The following is a 24,982-nucleotide window of genomic DNA, read 5'->3' on the forward strand; positions in this document are numbered from 1 at the left end:
GGATGAGATGGAACATTTGTCGATGACGGTGCAGAGGAGGAGCACATAAATCTCAATCGCGTCTGCTTTATTCGTGCTCGTAACCATGCCACATCGTTTTTTTAACGATCATCGCTTCATTCAGCAGGCGCGAGATATGGCTCATCTGCGATAAACTTTACCGCACAAAAACTATATACAGAAACAATAATGACACCGCGTGACAGGTGATTAAAAAGGGGCGCAGGGAGACATTCTAGCGACATTCCCACGCTATTATCCGGCAACCGATCGTTATGCGTGCATACATACGCGCGATGGGTCGCTTCTCCGCGAATGTGGAAGCGATGCTTCGCGTTCATGAGAAATGCTGAGTCTTTCACGGTCGCTGCGCTCAGTAACGCGTTGTGCGCAGGCACAACACACATCGTCGTGGGCATTTGTCCATAATTTCGCAGACAGTAGCCGCCTTGCTTTCGATACGAACCGTTTGTACCTCTGCCTCGGCGCGGCAGTTCTGGCCTAATTGTGGCCTAATAGCCAAGAGCTGTCCCTCTCGACTCCTGCCTCAATAATTAGACCTAACGAGATGGCGGACGATTCGAGCGTACGTGTTGCCGTACGGTAAGTAAATAAATATGTATAATGTATAATGTACATTTTGACAGAAAGAGCCGAAAGTTAGGCTCCAATCCGCGTTTCGGTCTATCCCAATAAGCAACTCAAAGACCCGATTGATATTGATGACGTTTGAGGATATGAGAATAATATTTTCACTCTTTTGAAGAGCAAAATTGTTACGATTATGTTATTTTGTATTTTATTTAATTAATTAATTAATTTTGTTTTAAATATTTCTCATTCTAACGTTTCCTATATCGAAATTATTACCTCACCAGAGAAAAAAAGTGTCTCGCGTTACTCATCCCATATCACGTAATAGTGCAATTTCCGAGTATTAAATTTGAGAATAATTTTCTTTGTCATCGCACACGCACACACTGACAGGAAAATATAGAGAAGATTTTTTTCTCGCATGAAGAAGTCTGAATATATCAAACTCGAGCACCTGACCGATATTGCGCGAATACCGATCTCCAAACATCTCCTTTTACGACACGAATGCGTGGGCCTTTAATTACTAACTTGCCTTAAGAAAACACGCGTCAATTTCCGAGATTGATAGGCGCAACTGACTTTTAAATTGTAAAAAAATTTATAATATATCATTTTGTTTTTATAATATTTTATATATTTTTTAAATTAATAATTTATAAATTAATAATATAAATTGATAAATGCACCGAAATACAAATAGATTAATCGGAGAAAAAATAAGATATAGATTACTCAGAAGATAGAGGAAATCAAGGCCAAAAAAGGGGGATATAATAGATTTATATATATTATTCATAAGCTATATATAGGGTGTAATTAAAGGAACATATATACAGTGCACACCATCAAATTCTTTGGTCAATTTGGAGACGATTTTTCCGCAGTGAAAAAGTCGAGGCATCAATAATTTTCAAATTATCAAGAGCTTTTCACAAATTAAACTTTGTATATTTAAAATCTTAACAAAACTATATTTTTTACTCAAGTAGCAAATAACGTACGTCATTTTGACGTCGAATGACGTTATTAGACATTTTAGAGTTTACTTTAATAGAATTTTAATTTAAGGCTTAGTTACAAAAATACGAGTTTTCAAAAATTAGAAACATGTAAAAAATGATAACTGATTACACTGAGGAAAAATCATTTTTCCAAATTGGCTACAGAATCTGATGACGTTCATATATGTTTTTTCAGTTGTACCTTGTATAGAATAATAATAATAATTAATTATTATTTATTTTTTATTACACCATAAGGACTTCTTATCTAAATAAAATTATATATAGATGATTATTTAGATGAAATTTTAACGTCATCTTATCTTTATATAGATAATAAAAATATGCATTATATCTATACCTGATGACATTCATATATGTTTTTTCAGTTGCACCTTGTATAGAATAATAATAATTATTATTATTAATTATTATTAATTATTATTTATTTTTTATTACACCACACAAGAACTTTTTATCTAAATAAAATTATATAGATAATCATCTAGATGACATTTTGACGTCATCTTATCTTTATATAAATAATAAAAATATGCATTATATATATCTGCATCTTATTGTTAGATGAAAAAAATTTACTAAATTATCTAGAGTAATTTTCAGATAATTTTGGTTTAGAATCAAGCACATAAAAATACTTAAATAGTAGAGCCTAAGTGGTCTTAAAAATAATATATTATCTGAAAGTTATCTATGAATTGCTATATGTATAATTTTATCTTTTATCTAGATATATTTAAATTCAAAATTATCTTTATTTTATCTAACAAATATTTTCATCTCATCTTTATTCAGCTAATTTGAAAATCATCTAAGCACAACACTGATGAGGCTCAATTGTTTGTTGCAGGATAAGGCCTCAGGTAGCTCGCGAAGTGATCGACATGTGCAGGATTTGTACTCAAGTACCTCAAGGGGAGCCGCAGGTTTTCCTCGGACCCGACAAGGCCTTTACTTACGATTACGTTTTTGATACTCAATCGGATCAGGGGTCGATTTACGAAACGTGCGTGAATCGTCTCGTGGAAGGCGCGTTGGACGGATACAACGCGACTGTCTTCGCCTACGGGCAGACCGGTTCGGGCAAAACTTACACCATGGGCACCGGTTTCGACGTCGAAGTCGACGAAGATATAATCGGAATCATCCCCAGAGCCATCGAGCACCTCTTCAACGGGATAGTGGATAAGCAGGAACGCGCCAAGGAACGCGCGCAAATGCCTCCGGAGTTCAAGGTATACAGAATATCTAACATAAGGTGTCACATCGAAAATATACAAGTGCATTCTGTTATTGGAGACAATGTTTCCTCAGTAAAAATATTGAGGCATCCATAATTTTCGAGTTATAAGCAATGTTTGCTGTTATCTAAATAAAATTATATAGATGCTCATCTAGATGAAACTTTGGCGTCATCTTATCTTTATATAGATAATAAAAATAGGTATTATCTATATCTGTGTGTGTGCGTCTTAGATAAAAAAAGTTATCTTTACTAAATTATTTAGAATAATTTTCAGATCATTTTGATTTAGAATCGCATAGCATATAAAAATATTTAAATAGTAGAACTTAAGCAGTAAGCGATAAAAATTTATAAATATGAATATATATTTTTATATTCCTTTTATAATTTACATTTTTTTATAACTGTGTTTACATAAGTAGTCTTAAAATTATTATCTAGAAAATTATCTAGATGAATCACCATATAATTTTATCTTTTATCTAGATGTATTTAAAACAAAATCTTTATCTTATCTAAGATGAATTTACATATTTTTATCTCATCTTTATCTAGCAAATTTTAAATAAATTATCTAAGCAGAACACTGGTTATAAGCGATTGAAAATAAGGGATTTATCGCAAACTAAGCCCTGTGGAAATAAAATATTAACAAAACCATATTCTCCAATTAATATTAAGTAGTTTACTTTAATAAAATTTTAATTTAAGGTTTAGTTATAATGATATGTGATGGCAAAAATTTGGAACATGCAAAAAATGATGGCTTTTCTCGACATTTTTGCTGAGGAAAAATCGTAAAAGGAGTTTATCTTTTTCCTTTCAACGTTGAATAAAAAAGATAAACTCTGACCTAGTGCAATCAGTTTGGCTAAAATGAACAGACTTATAATGACTACAGGGTGTTTGCTCTCTGGAAAACCGAGGATTGTCGCAATTTTTTTTCACTTTGAAAAATCCGGAAATTCTCGTGGAATTTTATTGAGACTCGGAAATTTTTAAAAAAATATGCCTTTGATTTTACTCTTATACGCTCATATCTTGGAAATAACTTATGCAAAAAACATGAATAAGTAGTGTTTTGAAACGACTCGACAAAGATTACATGACTATGTATTGTAATAAAAAATGGGGGTTCTATTTAAGAAAACATCAATGATCTTCATCTGACATTCAATAGGTCACTCAAGGTTAAGTTCATATTTTCATCATCTGTCCCCCTTCAAGTCCTATAACTTTCGTCTAAAACATTTTTCCATATCAAAAGCTGTTTGCAAGATAAAGAGTTTGGGTCGGACTTTAGAGACACCCTATATGTATATTAGAGCAAGAAATCGATAATTTGCTAATTTATTAATTTAGCAATCGTATATATAATTGTTTTTTTTGTAATTATATGAATAGAAAACATTAGAAAGCGCATATGCTAGAAGAAAACTTATATTGAAAAGTTGCTTTTACAAATTTTCTTATTTTATCTGGATCTCTGAATGATGTTCTTACATTTCCAATCAGCCAAATCTGTTCTAACAGATTTTGTCAAGTGCTAGCTATAAATTATTTTAGCAAAAAAACTACAAATTTGCACGCATTTTAGTTATATTAAATTTATAATAAAACAGTGTTGACTTTTTCGCTGATCGATCTGTTGAAAAAAGTCCAAAAAAGGAATCAAACCGTCCAAATTAGAGGTAAATATGCAGTATAGGGGATGCCACTCGGATGATCTTGACCTTGACATATGTTGTCAAGGTCGTGACTGAACAACCTCCAAAAAGTTTTAGAAATTAAATAAAGAAGAATTTAAAAATAAGTTTATTGTGCTCAACCTGTCTGGTTCTTAACTCTATCTGAATTGATGTTTATATATTTTTTTCCTTGTCATCAGGTTACAGCGCAATTCCTGGAATTATATAACGAGGACTTAAAGGACCTCCTGGAGCCGGGAGGGCCGAGAGGCGGTGCGCGTATCCACGAGGACACAGCGGGTAACATACACCTGGCCGGAGTGGAATCGCGCGTGGTCACCAGTCCCGAACAAGCGCTGGAGTATCTGCGATTAGGCGCGCTGTCCCGCACAACGGGATCCACGCAGATGAACACGCAATCCTCGAGGTCGCACGCGATATTCACGCTATACATCAAGCAGCAGAGATGCATCAAGGTCGAGGACCCGGACGCGGATGTCGACACAAGCGGCGCCGAGCTGACGAATGAATTTGAAACGCTGACCGCCAAATTTCACTTCGTCGACCTGGCCGGCTCCGAGAGGCTCAAGAGAACCGGCGCCACCGGCGAACGAGCGAAGGAAGGCATCTCCATAAACTGTGGATTGGTAGGTATTTCTAAAAAAAAAAAAGAGGAAAAAAGGAAAAATTGCCCTTCCTTTAGAAGCCAGTGTTTGCTGTTATCTAAATAAAATTATATAGATGATTATATAGATGAAATTTTGGCATCATCTTAACTTTACATAGATAATAAAAATATGTATTATCTATATCTTAATCTTACATAAAAAAAGTGTTTTTTTTACTAAATTATCTAGAATAATGTTCAGACAATTTCAGTTAGAGCACATAAAAATACTAAAGTAGTAGAACAAGCAGTAATAAAAACTTATAAATAAAAATATAAATTTTTATATTCCTTTTATAATTTACATAAATTTTGTTATAACTGTGTTTACATAAGCGGTCTTAAAATTAATATTATCTAGAAATTATCTAGATTGCTATATAATTTTAGCATTTATATTAGCACAAAATCATCTTGATCTTATCTAAGATGAATTTACATATTTTCATCTTATCTTTATCTAGCTAATTTTAAAATTATCTAAACACAATACTATTTAGAGGAAGTTTTACATTTTTCATCTTCATAGTTGGCGTTGGGTAATGTCATTTCCGCTCTCGGTGATAAGACGAAAAAAGCCTCGCACATACCATACAGAGACTCAAAATTAACCAGATTACTTCAAGATTCTCTCGGAGGTAACGCAGTTTATAATATAATATAAAATGTTTTGAATATACAGAGTGATTCATTTTAATCACCCCAGGCAAATATTTCAAACTCTATGTCACCTTTAATTTCATAAATAAAACTTACTATTTTTTAATACATCTGTTTTCTTTACACTAATTGATTAATCTCGTTATTCCATGCATAAAAGTATTAAAGTAAAATTACCGAAAACTGAATATTTTACATTTTATGTCAAAAAATTGTTAAGTTCAAGCCTTATAATTCGAAAAGTACTTAATGAAAAAATATTTTATTATAGTATTTTGAAAAACTCTCAAGCTATAAAAATATGTATTAAAAAATAGTAGGTTCTATTTAAGAAATTAAAGGTGACCTTCAAATGGTTATACAAGGTCAAACCAATAACATCATCTTATGTAAGTCAAAAAACTTGTTTGAAACATTTTTTTTCATATCTCTCATAGTTTTAGAAATATTTGCCTGGGGCGATTAAATGTACATATCTGATTTAACGTTTGCAAAACTTGAAACATTCCAATTAAATATTACAGGAAATAGTCAAACTGTTATGATAGCGTGCGTATCGCCGAGTGATAGAGATTTTATGGAAACCCTAAGTACTCTAAAATATGCGAATCGAGCGAGAAATATAAAGAACAAAGTTACTATCAATCAGGACAAGAGTTCGCGAACAATCGCTTCGTTACGACGAGAAATTCAACAGCTTCAACTGGAATTGATGGAATACAGACAAGGTAAGTTCAAGACAGAAAATTGGTACATAATGTTAGCTGAAGATTATACAATAATAACAAAATATATTCCCTTTTTCTTCCTCTTAGGCAAAAGAGTCGTTGGTGAAGATGGTGTCAACGATGCCTGGCATGAAAATCAGATGTTGAACAGCGAATTGCAGAGTTTGCGAACCAGAGTGAAAGCGCTTTCGGAAACGGTTGAAGCTTTAACTGCCAAGAATGTTCTCTTACTGGCAGAGAAGGCAGCAGGTCAGTGGGTAGCTGCAATAAGTGGAGGTGACGAACAGGTGACTAGTTTGGTACAAGGTTACGTTCAAGAAATAGAAGAGTTGAGAGCTCGTCTATTAGAAGCTGAAGCTATGTATCAGCAATTAAAGAAGAGACAGATGCAGGTATATTTATACATTAGATCAAGTTCTAAGGTTTTAAAAGATGTAAGATTGGGGTGGCACCCAATTGGACACATTAGGTCTGCTCTTTTCAGTTCAACTGGCTGCACTAGTTTAGAATTTATCTGTTTTACTCTACATTGGAAGAAAAGAGGTTAATTCTAAACTAGTGTAGCCAGTTCAGCTGAAAAGAACAGACCTATTGCTTATTGGTCAATTAAATACAGGATTCTTTGATTGAACACCAATAGATATGAATGATTGTATCAACCTGTGTCCAATTAGGTATCTCTTTAGGATTTTAAAGTTTTCTGACTGATGTATTAACGAAATATATTTATATAATAATTAGGTTAGCGCAGCAAATCCATATGGGGACAGTTCATTCCATTCTGATTCTGCATCTGTGTTAATCGATGCTAAAAGGGATGTCAAAAAAGAGATAGAAACGCTGAAAGCCTTGAAGGAACAACACAGTGGTAACGTTACCGCCAAATCAGACGAAGGAGAAATCGACGTTACGGAGAATGCGCAGGATTCTGCAAGCGAGGACGATTCCGATGATGACTCGGATCGTAAAGGCACGTTTAAATGTTTCATTTTTTTGTACATATACAAGGATTTTAAGAAATACTTTGTTTACTAAATTTCAATTTTTTCTCCGAAATTTGGAGAAAAAATAAAAACCTAATTTTTATCTCTCCCTTTAGAAAAGTATAATTTTTCAAGAAAGAATGTAAAAGTATATATTTATGTGAAATACTTAAGAAATTTGTCCAAGTATTTTATAAATACTTTTTGTAGTATTGTGATAGCAATATTTAACAAGTATGAAGGAACACGAAAATATTTTTCTACACAAGCTATCTATTTCTATTCCACGTAGCAAAACTGACGTCATTAAACGTCATTTTGATGTTTGATGTCGTCATTTTGACATCGATAACGTCATTTTGACGTTGATGACGTCATTTTGATGTTTAATGACGTCAGTTAGCTAGCTGGGATTACATTAGATATACTTTTACAGAAGAAGATGAAGAAGAAGAGGCTATGGGTCGCGAACTAGAGGCGTTGACATCCAACATTGATGTTAAACAGCGTCTGATACAAGAGCTCGAGCTCTCTCAGAGACGTTTGCAGACTATGAAGCAACATTACGAGGACAAATTGGCTCAATTGCAGACTCGTATTAAAAATACGCAGGAGGAAAGGGATAAAGTGTTGCTTTCCTTGCAACAGCAACCCATACCGCCTACGGAAAAGGTGAAGAAATTACGGGACGAGTACGAGAAGAAACTCTCGAACATGCAGAAGGAGATGCGACTCCTTCAATCCGCTAAGAAGGAGCACGCGAGGTTGCTGAAGAACCAGTCACAGAACGAGAATCGATTGAGGGGTCTGAGGAATGAACTCTCGGAGATGAAGCGGGCGAAGGTGAAGCTGTTGAACAAGATGCGGGAGGAGGCGCAGCGGCACAAGGAAAACGAGCTGAGACGCAACAGAGAGATCGCTCAATTACGCAAGGAGAGTCGCAGGCACGCGAATGTGATCAGAACACTGGAGGCGGACAAGAGGATGAAGGAGGTTGTGCTTAGACGTAAGCAGGAGGAAGTGACGGCTCTGCGAAAGCGAGACCGAGGATTGAGTCAGAAGGCCGCGGGTCGTGCACCGGTCAGACCGCTCAATCCTAAAGCGCTGAAGCAAAGGTGGCAGACCTTCGAGAGGACCATCACCAAGCAAGCATTGGCGAAGCAAGCCGCCGCGGAGACGGAGAGGGAGATGGAGAGGCTGCTTCAGGAGAGAGAAGAGTTGGGAAGGGATCTGGAGAGGCTCCAGAAACATAGAAGTCAAATAACGACTGCCAGAGGCGACACCAGCGACGTCGACGAAGAGATCGACAATGTGCGGAGCAAAATCAGTTATTTGCAGGTAATAATTAATAATGACGATTTTTTTAAAGTTATGCTTAGATGATTTTAGCTAGATAAAGATGAGATTAAAATTATGTAAATTTATCTTATTGTTAAATAAAGTAAAGATAATTTTATTTTAAATATATCTAGATAAAAGATAAAATTATATGGTGATTTATCTAGATAATTTTGTAAATAATAATTTTTAAGATTGCTTATGTAAACACAATTATAAAAAAATGTAAATTATAAAAGGAATATAAAAATATATTCATATTTTTATTTATTAATATGAATATATTTTTATTTCTAAGTTTTTATTGCTGACTGCTCAAGTTCTACTATTTTTATGTATTATGACTCTAAACCAAATTATTGAAATTATCTGAACATTATTCTAGATAATTTAATAAAGATAATCTAACAATAAGACGCAGATATAAAGATAATATATATATATATATATTTTTATTATCTAAAGATTATAAAGGTAATAAAAATATCTAAGATAAGATAAAGATAAGATGAAGATAAGATAAAGATAAGATGATGATTATTACAAATTTATTTAGATTATTATCTATATAATTTTATTTAGATAACAACACATTGAACATTATTCTAGATAATTTCATATGCAGATATAGATATTATATATTCTTATTATCTAAAGATAATAAAAATAATAAAGATAACTTATCTAAAGATAAGATAAAAATAAGATGATGAATAAGATTTATCTCTCTAGATGATTATCTCTATAATTTTATTTTAATGACAACACACACTAGCGATTGTTTTATTCATTTTTGCTGCTATACTTTCTTTTTTTCTTAATTTTATACTTAGGACAGTATCTCGGAATGTCAACGTGATATGGTCGAAATGGGCGACGGTGAGGCGGAAGGTGAACCCGGTGTCGAGGCGCTCATCTCCACGATTCGTACAGTGGACGAAGCGCAGTACTTGCTACAGCGAATGCTTGCGTTTACCGTAGAGCAGAGCTGTGTGGCCGCGCAGAAGCAGCTCGAGGTGCGGGACATGGAGTCGCGGCTGAATCAGGTCGCCCAGGAGAGCGACGTGCAACATCAGTTGCTCGAGCACGTTTTACGCGATCGCGATCTCCTGTCTCTCACCAATAATCAGAATAATATATCGACTTACAGTCCAGCCAGCTCGAGAAGCTCTTCTCCCGACAAGTGAGTCGAATAAAGCATCAAACTATGTCATTATTTCGAGATAATAATTATAATATAATTTTATATAATTTTATTAATATTTAATATAATAATATAATATAATATAATTTTAGTATAATTAATATAATATACAAATTTAATATAAAAAACAGATCCTTTAAATTTAAATAATTATATCAATAGCATAGGAATCTAAAACGCAGTTAGAGAATAGCGTGAACAATTTCAAATTTATTCTTACGTATCAATTAAATATCATAACGACGAACGTTTCGACCGATTTTTCAATTATCTTCAGCATCTTGTACATTAATTACAGCCTAACAAAAACAAAAGTAAATTATCCTAAGATTTTCCGTTTTAAATTCCTCTACCATTGATATAATAATTAATATAATTAATATAATTTTAATTATTTTTACTTGGACACGGCCAAGATTTTAAATATGAAATAATCTCATATTTTTGAGATTTAATTTCAATACCCCTTTAACCCCCCTACGGAAAATAAATAAATGAATGCAAGAGAAAAATATAGATCCGAAAAATCGCTGAATCGGGAATCGAACCCGAGACCTTTCGCTTGCCGGGCGACTGCTCTTCCAGCAGAGCTATTCAGATCCTTTCGATTCTATACTTTTCTCTGTTATATATATTAATGTTGGTAAACAAACGCATTTTTTAAGCCAGCGTGTATCAAATATAAGAGTTTTAACAAGGCTCTGTAATATAAATATAAATTTAACGTATAAGACGGGCAACAAGAGCCAAATCGCGGATGACAATGCGTTATCCTAACGAAACTAAATAATTTTTCGTTAGAATTAAATACCGGTGCACAAGGCACCAAATTTTTACTTGGACACGGCCAAGATTTTAAATATGAAAATAATCTCATATTTTGAGATTTAATTTCAATACCCCTTTAACCCCCCTTCGGAAAATAAATAAATGAATGCAAGAGAAAAATATAGATCCGAAAATCGCTGAATCGGGAATCGAACCCGAGACCTTTCGCTTGCCGGGCGAACACTGGCTACACGCTGGCTTAAAAAATGCGTTTGTTTACCAACATTAATATATATAACAGAGAAAAGTATAGAATCGAAAGGATCTGAATAGCTCTGCTGGAAGAGCAGTCGCCCGGCAAGCGAAAGGTCTCGGGTTCGATTCCCGATTCAGCGATTTTCGGATCTATATTTTTCTCTTGCATTCATTTATTTATTTTCCGTAGGGGGGTTGTTAAAGGGGTATTGAAATTAAATCTCAAAATATGAGATTATTTCATATTTAAAATCTTGGCCGTGTCCAAGTAAAAATTTGGTGCCTTGTGCACCGGTATTTAATTCTAACGAAAAATTATTTAGTTTCGTTAGGATAACGCATTGTCATCCGCGATTTGGCTCTTGTTGCCCGTCTTATACGTTAAATTTATATTTATATTACAGAGCCTTGTTAAAACTCTTATATTTGATACACGCTGGCTTAAAAAATGCGTTTGTTTACCAACATTAATATATATAACAGAGAAAAGTATAGAATCGAAAGGATCTGAATAGCTCTGCTGGAAGAGCAGTCGCCCGGCAAGCGAAAGGTCTCGGGTTCGATTCCCGATTCAGCGATTTTCGGATCTATATTTTTCTCTTGCATTCATTTATTTATTTTCCGTAGGGGGGTTAAAGGGGTATTGAAATTAAATCTCAAAATATGAGATTATTTCATATTTAAAATCTTGGCCGTGTCCAAGTAAAAATTTGGTGCCTTGTGCACCGGTATTTAATTCTAACGAAAAATTATTTAGTTTCGTTAGGATAACGCATTGTCATCCGCGATTTGGCTCTTGTTGCCCGTCTTATACGTTAAATTTATATTTATATAATTTTATTAATATTTAATGTAATAATATAATAATATTATATATATATATATATATATATATATATAAAATTTTTATATAATTTTAATATAATTTTTCAAGGAGAATATCATCGCTTCACTGATATTTTGTGTTGTCTGTACAGCAGTGAAAGCTACAGCCAAATTATAGGAGAAGAGAAACAACGCAACAGCAAGGTCAGGAGAAGAACAACGCAACCGCAAGAACTTCTCTACGGTATACACGCTAGTTCCGAGAATATGACGAAAGCGGAAGATCAAAATCAGAATTATAATCACCCTCTTACCAGAGTGCCTAGCGCGCCAGGTAGCCTAAAGTAAGTAGATCCAAGAACACTTCAATTTCTTCAGGGTGTCTACTTCTTAGAAATAAACTAGGAATTGTCAGGAATTATTTTTTTCTACTTTGAAAAATGCGGAAATTCTCATTAAAAATTGAGACTCGAGAAATTTTTTCAAAAATCGTGTCTGATAATTTTACTCTTATTTAACACTTAAGAAACATATGATTAACATATGGTACGTTTGCAATATTTAAGTTTTTATTACAATATATTAACTCAAGAATTTTTAGCGTGTGTTTTCTCGTCTATGACATCACAATCTAACATAGCCGCAATAAAAATACCTGGAAGACCAGGGAATTTTTTTATAAGATTTAAATAGACTCTGTTCTTATTAGCTTGTAAAAATTGTTAGCTCAAGAATTTTTAGCGTGTGTTTTCTCGCCTGTGACGTCACAACCTAACATAGCCACAACAAAAATACCTGAAAGAGCAGAGAATTTTTTTTACAAAATTTAAGTACATTCTATTAGACATTCTAGTAGACTTGTAAAAATGTCAAAAAATGATATATCTTATTTTTTATTGAATTTACATCAGAGGACTGGTGTTAACGCGAAATCAGCATGGCAGTACCGGCGGATCGCCAACTTTGAGTCGTCGCGACAGCACCTCGCCTAGAGCTCTCCGACGGCCGATTCATCCAGGTGGAGGCTCCATGTGAGTGATTGCACTGCAGCACATTCTTGTTCTCGTATTCCTTGCATACGTTTGTCTTGACGCTCTACTCCACGCACTATTGAATATTTTTATTTCCTCGAGATGAAACCTTATTTTGTTGAGATACAAAGGAATCAAGTACAAGTATTTCGAGCCTATAGAAATATAATATCTAATTACAATGATTAAAGTGAGCGTAAGCAGAAAATGATGCTGCAGATTTTGTAAGAGAAATAAAATTTGAGATAGAGTGATTTATAACAGAAAAAGATGCAATTATATTGCAAGGAAGGCATCCGTTATATTGTTTTCTAATGTGTACCAAATATTTCTGAGCTTATCAAACATAAGATATATTCAATAAAATATTTTCTAAGCATTATACATACATATATATATTGTAAAATACATAAGATTTTTTATATATGAATATATACGATATAGTAGTGTAGATAAAAAAAACTAAAATTTTACTTTCATACAAATCTTGCTTTATTCGTACACAAGTGACATTTTAAATAAATTTAATACATATAATAATATATATATTTTGGAAAAGAATCTAACAACATATAACGCTTCATCCAGCTGACTTTCCACTTTATATTAATCTGTATTGTTAATGATTGCAAGGAAAGATTAGATTTAGAATTAATTTATACACAAAAATGTTCATATCTTCAATATGATGTACATAGATGTAAGAGTTATTTTCTCTCTGTAATATAGAATGAAGAAATAAATAACGAGGATTAAAATATAAGAAATGCGCAAAATGCGATAAAAAAATCTCCTTTCGAGATTCCCAAGTATAAAGTTTGCATTCGATGATGGCTAAAGCTAATATTGTTTGATTTGGGGGCATTATCCCTGTGCTATGTTGAAGCTTTATTAATATAATACTTCACTGCACTTCTTTTCTTCGCGCATGCATGTAATTTTCATGTTATTTGTTTTTTTTAATCAATTATGATTATGATTATTATTATATTAGCTTCACTTAATTATATTAGCTTCACGCTTATATTAGCCGGCTGACTAACACGCTAACATAACAAACGCACCTACTCAGGGAACAGGTAGCCCATATGGACGTATCTTCGCCTCCTGGATCCCCGACCACGTACAGGCGATTCAATAGCCGCGAAGAGAACGTATTCTCAAGGTTAACCGCGAGTAGGCAACCGATTGCGTCTGAGCCGCAACCGATGAAAGGAATTATTTCGCAGTATCAAGGCAAGGTAAAAGAAAAAGGAGAAATAACGAGATTTCTTTAAAGAGAAAAATCTCTAGACTTCTAATTCTCTTCTCTGACGCAGTTTATTATTTTATATACATATATATATATATATATATATATATATATATTATATTTATATATATGTATATATTTAATATAAAATATATTTTATATATTTTTTATATATATTTATAATAATATTTTTTCCTCCAGGTGCAACCGCGGGCAATTTTGCAATGTTCCCACGTAGCAGAAGGACACAGCAAAGCTGTCCTCACCATATGTGTGACTCCAGATTTACTCTTTAGCGGCTCGAAAGGTGACGTGAATGTGATGTCAAAATTTTGTGAAGATAATTTATGTATAGAAATGGGATCAAGTTCAATATGTACTTAAAAATACCTGAAAATTTGTCCCTACAATTTTTGTTGAAAACAAAAATTCAGTTTCCATTTTTAAAAAACAATGATTATTGAATTTCTCGAAAGTGGCGCTATCTATGGTATTTTTTTGTAAAAGCGGAGAAAAAGAATTCTAATTTATCTTGATCCAGATTCGAAAACTTTTGTTCAGAAAAAAATCAGTTTCCATTTTAAAAAATATTAAATTTCTCGAAAGTGGCGCCATCTATGATTTTTTTTGTAAAAGCAGTGAAAAAAGCTTCAAATTTACCTTAATCCAGATTCGAATCTACTTGAAAGATTGATTTTTTTAATAGAAAATAGAAGTAATTAGGGAGTTTGAAACTTTGCAAACTTTGAATCTACTTATATAAGATGTTTAATTTTACCGTTATTTTCCACGTAGCAGACTAACGTCATTAAACGTCAAAATGACGTTGTTTAATGACGTCAATCTGCTACATGGAAAATAACCATTGGCCTACGACTTATATAAATGCGTGCACAGCTAAAATAATGTTATCTCATGAATTTTCAGATCGCACCGTGAAGGTATGGGATTTAGAAACTGGAATCGAGAGTCAGACCTTGAGCGGACATCCGAACAACGTGGTGGCCGTGAAATACTCCACCACGCATCGACTTCTGTTCAGCGTGTCCGCAGCGTACGCCAAGGTCTGGGACTTGAGAGCCGGCAGCTGCATAAAGACGCTATTCTCCTCTGGTCAGACCCAGGGCGGCCCGATCGCATTGTCGACTCCGTCCAGAATACTGCAAGTTCCTGTAGGGGAGACGACCATCAACGACTTGGCGCTCAGTCTGGACGAGCAAGAGCTATACACAGCGGCCAGCGACAAGGTTAGAATATGGGATCTTCGTAAGCTGACGTACACCGCTAGATTGAACACCCCGCACACGGCAGCCGTCATGTGTCTGGCTGTCGCCGAGGATGGCAGAGTGATAGCAGGTAGCAAGGATCATCTGATATCTCTCGCCGAACCGAATATGTCCGGCTCGTCCATCAGCTTAGCGCCGCCGCACTACGACGGAGTTCAATGCTTGACCACGATTGGCTCCACTTTGTTTTCCGGTGTGTTCTCTATTGCTCAATCAGACTTCCCTAACAGCATACATATCCTAAAGACGTTCAGAAAACATCTTGAGGATATCCTCTGTGAATATCCTCTGAATATCCTCTGAATATCTTTCGGATATATGTTGTGCTATTAGGGTTTCCATCCTTGGTATCATACGATTGAAATGTACGCGAAAAAAATATTTTATTCCTCTCATTTCGCAGGCTCTAGAGATATGTGCATCAAACGATGGGACCTAAGTAAAATGGAGCTGGTACAGTCCCTCAATAATGCGCATAAGGATTGGATCCTTGGACTATGCACGATAAACAACGGCTCTGTGATGATCTCCGGATGTCGCGGTGGTATTCTCAAGGCATGGTCCGTCCCCAGGGATCATTCGGGGGAATGCACCCCAATTGGGGAGGTTCGGGCGCACACTTCTGCGATCAACGCTATCGCGACCAATCAGCAGCACGTATTTACAGCGAGCAAGTAAGTGAAAAAATATATTTAAATATTTTATACACTCGGCTGTGATGTCCTAAAGGATCTTTATAACGATACTAGTAGCTACTATACAGAATCAATTATGAAATTAAATTAGTATACACAGTGTTGAGCTTAGATGATTTGAAAATGAGCTAAATAAAGATGAGATAAAAAATATGTAAATTTATCTGAGATAACATGAAGATGAGATTTTGTTTTAAATATATTTAGATAAAATTATATGGCGATTCAGCTAGATAATATTATATATTTTTAAGACCACTTATAAAAAAATGTAAATTATAAAAGGAATATGAAAATATTTATTTATATTTTTATTTGTAAGTTTCTATTGCTTACTGCTTAAGGTTCTGTTGCTTAATAATAATATTTAAATATTTTTATGTGCTATGACTAAACCAAATTTATCTTGATCCAGATACGAAAATTATTCTAGATAATTTAATAAAGATAACATTTTTTTATCTAAGATTTAGATATAGATAATACATATTTTTATTATCTATATAAAAATAAGATGACACCAAAAAATTTTATCTAGATGATCATCTATATAATTTTATTTAGATTACAGCAAACACTGAGTATACATAATTGAATTAGAATTACTCGGGTTCAACTATGGACCATGGCACGATATTCCAGGTGAAATAACGGTCTCGGATATTGATTTCAGCTCTGGAGAAGTGAAGCTGTGGCGTATACCCGATACCTCGTTATCTATGTCTATCTCCACAGTTTCCCTTTAACTTTATTTGCTTTTTGCTTGTACGTTAATGTGTTGTGCGTTTAGCTTGTATTTATTTTTTTCGTTAATAATGCGCATGTTTACTTAATAGAATTTAACACAACAATATGTATTCTCCATTATAATGTAAATATAACGAAAGAAAATCGAATGTTACATACATTGAATCATTTTTATGCAATATTATAATTTATGAAAATGCTTTAAGGCTTTTGGCTCCTCGTCGACCATGTTAGATTGTGACGTCAGCGGCGAGAAAATACATGCTGAAAATTCTTAATGCCTTTTCTAAATAAAAAGATATATTTTGGTGCAACTGCACTTTAGATGGCTTTAGCACACTCATGATTTAAAAATCTAAATGAAGATGAGATGAAAATATGTAAATTTATCTTAGATAAATTCAAAAATAATTTTAAATTGAAATATATGTAGATAAAATATAAAATTATATAGCGATTTATCTAGATAATTTTCAAATAATATTATTTGTAAAATTACTTATGTAAAGAATTATTTCAAAAAATATAAAAAACAAAATAAATTGTAAATTGCCAGTCTAAATTAAAAACAAGGTTGTTAAGTAATTGACCAAACAGACTATAGATAAATATCTTTATTTAAGTGACATTTTTTATATTTCTTTGTATTTTTGTAGCTGGAAAAGAACCCCATTTAGGATCGAAACGTCGCTTAAATAAAGATATTCATCTATAGTCAGTTTGGTTAATTACTTAACAACCTTGTGCAAAAAATATAAATTATAAGAAAAACGTTCATATTTTTATTTGTAAATTTTTATCGCTTATTGTTTTATTCTAGATAATTTAGTAAAAATAACACTTTTTTATCTAAGAGATGCAAATTTAGATAATATAATTTTTATTTATCTATATAAAGATAAGATGACGTCAAAATTTCATCTAGATGATCATCTATATAATGTTGTATATGTATATTACAATCATTTTACAGTTGTTGATGAATTGTCATTTTAAAAGTGTGCTAAAGTCTGAAATAAAGTATTTCGTCGAAATATATTATTTTTATTTAAAAATGGCATTTAAGAATTTTCAGCATATGTTTTCTCGCCTCTGACGTTACAATCTAACACAGCCGCGGCGAGAACCCAGGCTAAAATCAAGTAAAAACGCGCAAATACATTCTATAGACTTGAAAAGGGCTATATTTATGTTTGTACTTAATATTTACATATTAAATCAATGTGATTAATTGCCAAAAACTAAAAAGTTCTCTTTAAGGAGAATCAAATTTAGAGATACACGAGATCGTTTGTTTGCCTAACTTTGTAGATATACTTTTTCCCACAATGAAAGACAATACAAATTCGAGAATCAAAACGATTAAAGATTCAATAATCAGTTTTGCATAAATATATTTATTAAAATCTAATGTGTTATATGAATGTTTAATTTATATATATATATATATATATGTTACTGCTTTTCTATGTTGTTTCACTTCACTTTGGTGCTTTGCATGGTGTCATCGTGTCGATACGAAGCGATGGAACTGTGAGATTGTGGAATTACTGTAAACGAGAGAATGCAAGGACCTTCCACAGGAGCAACTCGCTGAAAAGCTAACATCGTACTACTACGTATATTGTATATTTAATTTGCAATTATACAGTTTAAATGATAATGCACTTGACCATCCGTTACGTTTAATTTGTACTATTTTTTATACATTGCTATTCATTTTTTTTTATATTAATTAAGAATATACTCTCCAAATAATTTTTATACTTCTTTGACTCTGTTGCATAATTTTTAAATAAATGTTAGGTAAATGTGTGTGTGATAATTAAAATATGTAAGACAATATGTTATATTTAACAAAATATTGACTCTTGCAATGTTAAGAAAATCCGTCTGAAATAAGAATGATGTGCATTATCATACGCCTAAAAGGAAATTTAGATAAAATATTATCTCTGAAAGGGGGAAAAAGAACTATGCGTTATCTAATATTTATTTTATTATGAACGTAAAGATATAATCGTAATCATAATAATTAGAATATTTATTCTTAGTACAAACAATAATTGTCGGTTAATACTGTACAGTCTGAGGTCTCTGTAGGTTCCAAATACTGGATATTGTCAGGGTTGGCTGTTATTCAATTTTCTTCTGTGAAAATTTCAAAAACAGTATTACACGCCTTAATATATTATATGCTACAAAAAATTGCTATGAGAAATAAATCAATTATATATAGAAAAAAAGCCCATTGTAATTGTAGAATTTTAATTCATACAAAACAGGGTTGAAAGTTATTTTTGTAAAAGTATCTAGTTACAGTTACTGTTTTTTTTCACTAAAAATAACTAGTTACTAAATTAACAATTACTGATTCTGAAAAATAACAAGTTACAGTTACGATAATTCAAAAAGTAACGAATCGTTTCTTTTCAGTTACTTTTTTTGCACAATGACTCTATATTATATTTTAAATATAATAATTTTATGTATTTTAATCTTTACTAAATTATATATTACACACTTGATTATGTGATTGATAATAAATTATAATCGTTTTAAATTTAAACTGAAAATATATTAAATATATTAAATATTAATAATTTGAAATAAATTAACTTCTTCTATAACACAATAATTAATATGATTTACTTAGAATAAAAATTATGGAATTCCAGATTTTTCAGTTAAAAAAATTCATAAAATTTCAGACAATCGTAACTTACCTAAAAATTGTTACAATTAAGTTTTAAATTATAAATAAACTAATTATAATATTAAATTAGTTACAGCAGCTACCAAAGAAATGAAACTAAAGTTAAGTTACAGTCATAGATGCAGAAAAAGGAACAATGTTAAGTTAGTTACCAAAAAATTCATCTGTAACTGTAACTTCGTTACAAGTAACGAATTACTTCTCAATCCTGCAGAAAGATCTTTGCTTCTATACCTCTTTTTCTTCTTATGCGCGGTGAGTGACTCTTGACCACTATCGTCCTCGCTATCCTCGGATTGACTACTGCTAGTACTACTCGACGAACTGCTCGAAGACCCACTCGAGGAATCACTGGCGACTCCGGTGTCCATCTTTACATCTATGGTCTCCGCTAATGTTGCCAATTCAGGTTCCTTATCGTAGAGGACCTCTAACCATTTCCGCGACAATTTTGGCCGTCCTCGAACCTGTTTTGCAATAAGTAGCTTAGTGTAACGTCCTTACGTAAATTACAAGGAGAAACCTTAATATTCTTAAAGAAGAGATCGAGTTTAACATGTAGTTAAAAATTCAAATTCAAAAATCCAATGTTGTGCGTAGATGATTTTAAAATTAGATAAATATTAGCTAGATAGAAATGAGATGAAAATATGTAAATTCATCTTAGATAAGATAAAGGCGATTTTTTTAAATATATCTAGATAAAAGATAAAATTATGTGGCGATTCATCTGGATAACTTTATCAGATATTATTTTTAAAATTGCTTAATGTAAACACAGCTATAAAAAATGTAAATTATAAAAAAGATATAAAAATGTATTCATACTTTTAAAAGCTTTTATCGCTTACTGCTTAAGTTCGACTATTTAAGTAGTTTTTATGCGTTATTTTATGCCCTAAATGGTCTAAATTATTTGAACATTATCCTAGATAATTTAATAAAGATAACACGTTTCATCTTTCATCATTCATAAAATATAGATATAGATAATACATATCATAGATAATACACATTTTATTATGTATATAAAGATATGACGCCAAAACTTGATCTAGATGATCATCTATATAATTTTATTTAGATAACAGCAAACACTGAAAATCTAATAGTTTCACTTTCTAGGATTTGCATACTTAAATACTTAAAAATAATATTTTATTTATTGTACTTGCAAAGTAATCAAATCTTCAAGAACAGTTATTATTCGAATTTTAGATTACTGAGTATCTGCAAGATTCGAAACAATACTTGATAAGAAATAAACGTCTTCTATCGCCAAATTCCTATCGCTAAATCGCACATGCAGTTTTTTTGATATTTTTAAAAAATAATCAAAAAGGAATAATACAGAGTGTCTCATAGGGCATGGTTGAAATTAATCGCTGTCATTTTTTCATGCATGCAGTTATTGAGAAAACAAAAATTGTGTTGGAAAGAGGAAAGTCTGAATGGATATAAATAACATACATGTTATTTGACATCGGATTCTTACCGTTTTGTGCCAAACTACCGGGAAGTTGGTGCGCGAACAGAAATTCTGCGTCACCGCTATAGTTTCATCGAGATTTAAGACAATGTGCCACCAACCACCGGGAATGAAAACGGTCTCGCCGGGAACCTGTAGAATCTCGATCGGGCGGCAATCGTTCGGCCACGACGGCAGCTTTGTGCGGGGATAGACGATAGAAAACCATGTGATAGCTTCGTCCCTCTGTTTACCACCCTCGGCCGCGGTTATCTTCAACAGCTCGCGAGGAGTATGCGTAGGAAATAGGCACCAACGTTTATGACCGGAAATTAATGCGTTCCAGGCACTGGTACCCAACGGATCTATATGTATTCCTGTGCCTGATGCAATTATGTCAAATATATATATATAATTATATATGTCAAATATAATTAAATATGTGGTTGTACTTAGTGTTGTACTTAGATGAATTTAAAATTCGCTAGATACAGATGAGATAAAAATATGTAAATTCATCTTATTGTTAGATAAGATAAAGATGATTTTGTTTTAAATATATCTAAATAAAAGATCAAATTATATAGCGATTAATCTAGATAATTTTCTGAATAATAATTTTTATGGCTGCTTATGTAAACACAGTTATAAAAAAATATAAATTATAAAAATATATGTATTCATATTTTTAATTTATAAATTTGTATCGCTTACTGCTTAAGTTCTACTATTTATATATTTTATCTGCTATGATTCTAAACCAAAATTATTTGAAAAATATTCTAGATAATTTAGTAAAAATAATACTTTTTTTCATCTAAGATGCAGGTATAGATAATACATATTTTTATTATCTATATAAAGATGACGCCAAAGTTTCATCTAGATGATCATCTATATAATTTTATTTAAATAACAGTAAACACACTGTGTGGTGTACAAATGACAGCAATATTATTCCAAAACACTTACCAGATCTTGCAGGACCCATGACGAACCAACGATATGGCGGTCTACGGTGTTCTCCAGCATAATGAAAAAGATCATCTCGGAAATATTTAGGAATTATGTAATCATCCAACAATCTCTTTCGCCTTGGATGTTCGCCGAACGAACTGTCGAAAATATATAAGGGGGAATCATCTTCGTTATTAAACATGTAACGAACGTAATACTTCATCTTCATTTTTACACTGTATCCCTCATTGTCCTCTCCACACTTAAACTTTTGATTTCGATATTTCTTTGCTAACTTCTGAAATCGCATAAAAATAGAATTTAGGAATTAAGAATATTGTAGAATTTTGTACACAATAAATTTTATGAGCCATATTCTAGTGCCGTTATATTATGTACCAATTGTAAATGGTTTAGTGAACTGTTTTAATGTTTGACCTTAAATATAATTTTTCCTACATGTTACACTTTCAAAAAACTGAGTAATCTTTTTCTAAATAAAATTCAATTTTTTGTTTAACAAAAAATTGTTGTAGATCTCGTCAGTATTAATTAAGAGTTTTTTTTCTTGATTTTTCCATAAGTTACATAATTTTTTAATAATTTTGGAATAGTGTCCTACACACGTGTTGAGAGATACTTTCTCCTTAAATTTCATTTTTTCAGTAGTGATATTCAATCAAAATGATGAGGTTGTATAGAAATAAAAGCTGCTGAAAAGGAATACATACTCGTACATTTGGGAAAATGCTTTGAAGAAGACTTCACATCTATTTTACAACTTACTTGTCCACATCAGAACAGTAATATTCCAAACAACTTCTGTGCAACACATTTTTTGTAAAATAGTAGTAATAATACAGGGTGCTCCATAAAAAATTGCTGAAACTAATTAGATGTCATTTTTTAAGGCATGCAGTTATTGAGAAAACAAAAATTGTTGGAAAGAGGAAAGTCTACAATTTTTAAAAGATATAAATAAAATGTTTGTATACTAGTTTATTTTATTGATAAAAATAATGAAAAAAGTGCTAATAATCACATAACTGATGAATATTGAAAAAGATCATCTCAGAAATATTTAAGAATTATGTAATCGTCCAACAATCTCTTTCGCCTTGAATGTTCGCCGAACGAACCGTCAAAAATATATAAGGGGGAATCATATTTGTTATTAAACATGTAACGAACGTAATACTTATAATATTTAACTTATATTTTATAATATTTTAATATTTTCAACAGTGCCAGATTTAATAACAGCTATTAAAAGGATCGTCAATAACATTAAAAATGAAGTTTTTACAAGTTTTCGTAAAAGAAAAGAATTTTGTACAAATTCAAATAGTGCGCATTTCGAAAATATTTATCTTTAGTTTACACATGTGATTATTAGTATTATTTTCATTACATTTTTTCAATAAATAAACTGGCATACAAATAACTAGCATTTTATTTATATCGATTAAAAACTGTAGACTAACGATGTCAAGATAATAAAAAGTCAGTTTTTGTCTCATTACATATGTTTCTAAACAAGTCATCGCGTGTGACAAGTGCAAATTGTTGATACATACTGAGACGAGCGACAGTGCCGTGTAATCACTATGTGTATAGGCCTCCTGATTTATTGGCCAAGGGAGATATCTTGATTGAATCGTCGTATTGAAATGTTGTTAGACATTAAATGGAGATCTAAATAAATAATATCCAATTATTCACTATACTTTTGACAAATAAAATGCACTGTACACTCACTCAAACAAAATTGGTGATTATTTTATAGAAGTTACAAGTATCAGATACGAAATCTTATAGACACAGTTTTATTCTGTAACAGTGCATTCTGCAACAGTTCTGCACAGTGTTTGTGATTTTCTAATAGTGTCATATGTGTCGTCAATTTCTAATTTTAACAATTTTTTACAAAAAACCTCTTTAATGCGATCAAATCTACAATACGATCTGTAATTTGTTACACTGTGTTCATTTTTTATGAATAGACGGAAGGGTTTCGAGAAAAAACTTGAATTCATGTTAAAAAAACAAAAAAGTCAGAATAGAACCCTTATTAAACCTATTCCTATTAGGTATCGTTGTACTACTAGAGATAATAATAAAAATAGTAATAATGAAAACATAGGAAAATATCATTATCAGATAGAAAATATTAACTTCAATCTAAATTCTACTGAGAAGAACAACTTAATAACTGAAAATAAGCAACAGAAGTTTAAGGATAAATGTGAAGAATTTAAAATAAATGTCGATCCTAACTCTTTTCCAGATTCTAATCCGAATCTTAGTAAAATTAATAATAATTGGTTTTTTAATTTATCTACTACTACGATACCGAACAATATAATTAGTCTGCTTCAATTAGGTGAATTTTTGCCTGATATATACAATAATATTATAGATTCTTTACCAAAATTGCCAGGGTTTGTAAACAGACCTTGATACGTATAATAAAGGTGAAACACCGAGGTACTGTCTCATTTGGGATTGAGAGTTGAGACGGTAAAAACGTTCTGTCTTTAGTAAACTTTTGTTTTTAGAATAAAACTGTGCCTATTTCGTATCTGATACTTGTAACTTCTATAAAATAATCACCAATTTTGTTTGAGTGAGTGTACAGTGCATTTTATTTGTCAAAAGTATAGTGAATAATTGGATATTATTTATTTGGATCTCCATTTAATGTCTAACAACATTTCAATACGACGATTCAATCAAGATATCTCCCTTGGCCAATAAATCAGGAGGCCTATACACATAGTGATTACACGGCACTGTCGCTCGATCTCAGTATGTATCAACAATTTGCACTTGTCACACGCGATGACTTG

The 24,982-nt window shown here is 32.1% G+C and overlaps 2 protein-coding genes across 4 annotated transcripts; one reads left to right on the forward strand and one right to left on the reverse strand.

Moving 5' to 3' along the window:
* Window positions 1-22,200, forward strand: Klp31E (kinesin-like protein 31E). 2 transcript variants are annotated; one of them, XM_085484792.1, is made up of 16 exons: window positions 1-603; window positions 2,470-2,854; window positions 4,754-5,200; window positions 5,750-5,858; window positions 6,405-6,608; window positions 6,696-7,000; window positions 7,350-7,578; window positions 8,028-8,929; window positions 9,763-10,112; window positions 12,134-12,325; window positions 12,893-13,012; window positions 14,085-14,253; window positions 14,466-14,571; window positions 15,192-15,743; window positions 15,954-16,224; window positions 16,919-17,146. In XM_085484792.1, the coding sequence occupies exons 1-16, from the start codon at window positions 569-571 to the stop codon at window positions 16,989-16,991; spliced, it is 4,449 nt and encodes a 1,482-aa protein (XP_085340918.1). In that variant the 5' UTR covers window positions 1-568; the 3' UTR covers window positions 16,992-17,146. The 2 variants fall into 2 exon arrangements, with proteins under 2 accessions (XP_085340918.1, XP_085340913.1); XM_085484787.1 differs by lacking the exon at window positions 16,919-17,146 and adding an exon at window positions 18,516-22,200 and having other exon boundaries at window positions 2-603.
* On the reverse strand, window positions 18,974-23,551 carry PSR (bifunctional arginine demethylase and lysyl-hydroxylase PSR). 2 transcript variants are annotated; one of them, XM_085484800.1, is made up of 5 exons: window positions 22,865-23,548; window positions 22,149-22,431; window positions 21,204-21,559; window positions 19,943-20,175; window positions 18,974-19,143 (listed from the first exon to the last, which is right to left on the reverse strand). In XM_085484800.1, exons 2-5 carry the CDS (start codon window positions 22,360-22,362, stop codon window positions 19,116-19,118), a joined length of 831 nt encoding a protein of 276 aa, XP_085340926.1. In that variant the 5' UTR covers window positions 22,363-22,431; window positions 22,865-23,548; the 3' UTR covers window positions 18,974-19,115. The 2 variants fall into 2 exon arrangements, with proteins under 2 accessions (XP_085340926.1, XP_085340921.1); XM_085484795.1 differs by having other exon boundaries at window positions 22,149-23,551.
* Window positions 23,552-24,982: the final 1,431 nt, after the last annotated feature.

The sequence above is a fragment of the Nylanderia fulva genome, unplaced genomic scaffold (assembly GCF_048542155.1).
Source record: "Nylanderia fulva isolate GAGA-0341 unplaced genomic scaffold, ASM4854215v1 Scaffold105, whole genome shotgun sequence".
NCBI classification, from domain to species: domain Eukaryota; kingdom Metazoa; phylum Arthropoda; class Insecta; order Hymenoptera; family Formicidae; genus Nylanderia; species Nylanderia fulva.

Excerpts from the sequence above, each read along its gene's own strand:
- PSR (XM_085484795.1), bottom strand. The coding sequence starts at position 22,443 with ATGCGATTTCAGAAGTTAGCAAAGAAATATCGAAATCAAAAGTTTAAG. Across the intron at positions 20,176-21,203 it reads CGGTAGTTTGGCACAAAACG|GTTCGAGGACGGCCAAAATT; the intron begins GTAAGAATCCGA and ends ATTGCAAAACAG. Across the intron at positions 19,144-19,942 it reads GCGCATAAGAAGAAAAAGAG|AAGAAAATTGAATAACAGCC; the intron begins GTATAGAAGCAA and ends AAATTTTCACAG.
- Klp31E (XM_085484787.1), top strand. The coding sequence starts at position 569 with ATGGCGGACGATTCGAGCGTACGTGTTGCCGTACG. Across the intron at positions 5,201-5,749 it reads TCTCCATAAACTGTGGATTG|TTGGCGTTGGGTAATGTCAT; the intron begins GTAGGTATTTCT and ends TCATCTTCATAG. Across the intron at positions 14,254-14,465 it reads TTTCGCAGTATCAAGGCAAG|GTGCAACCGCGGGCAATTTT; the intron begins GTAAAAGAAAAA and ends TTTTTCCTCCAG.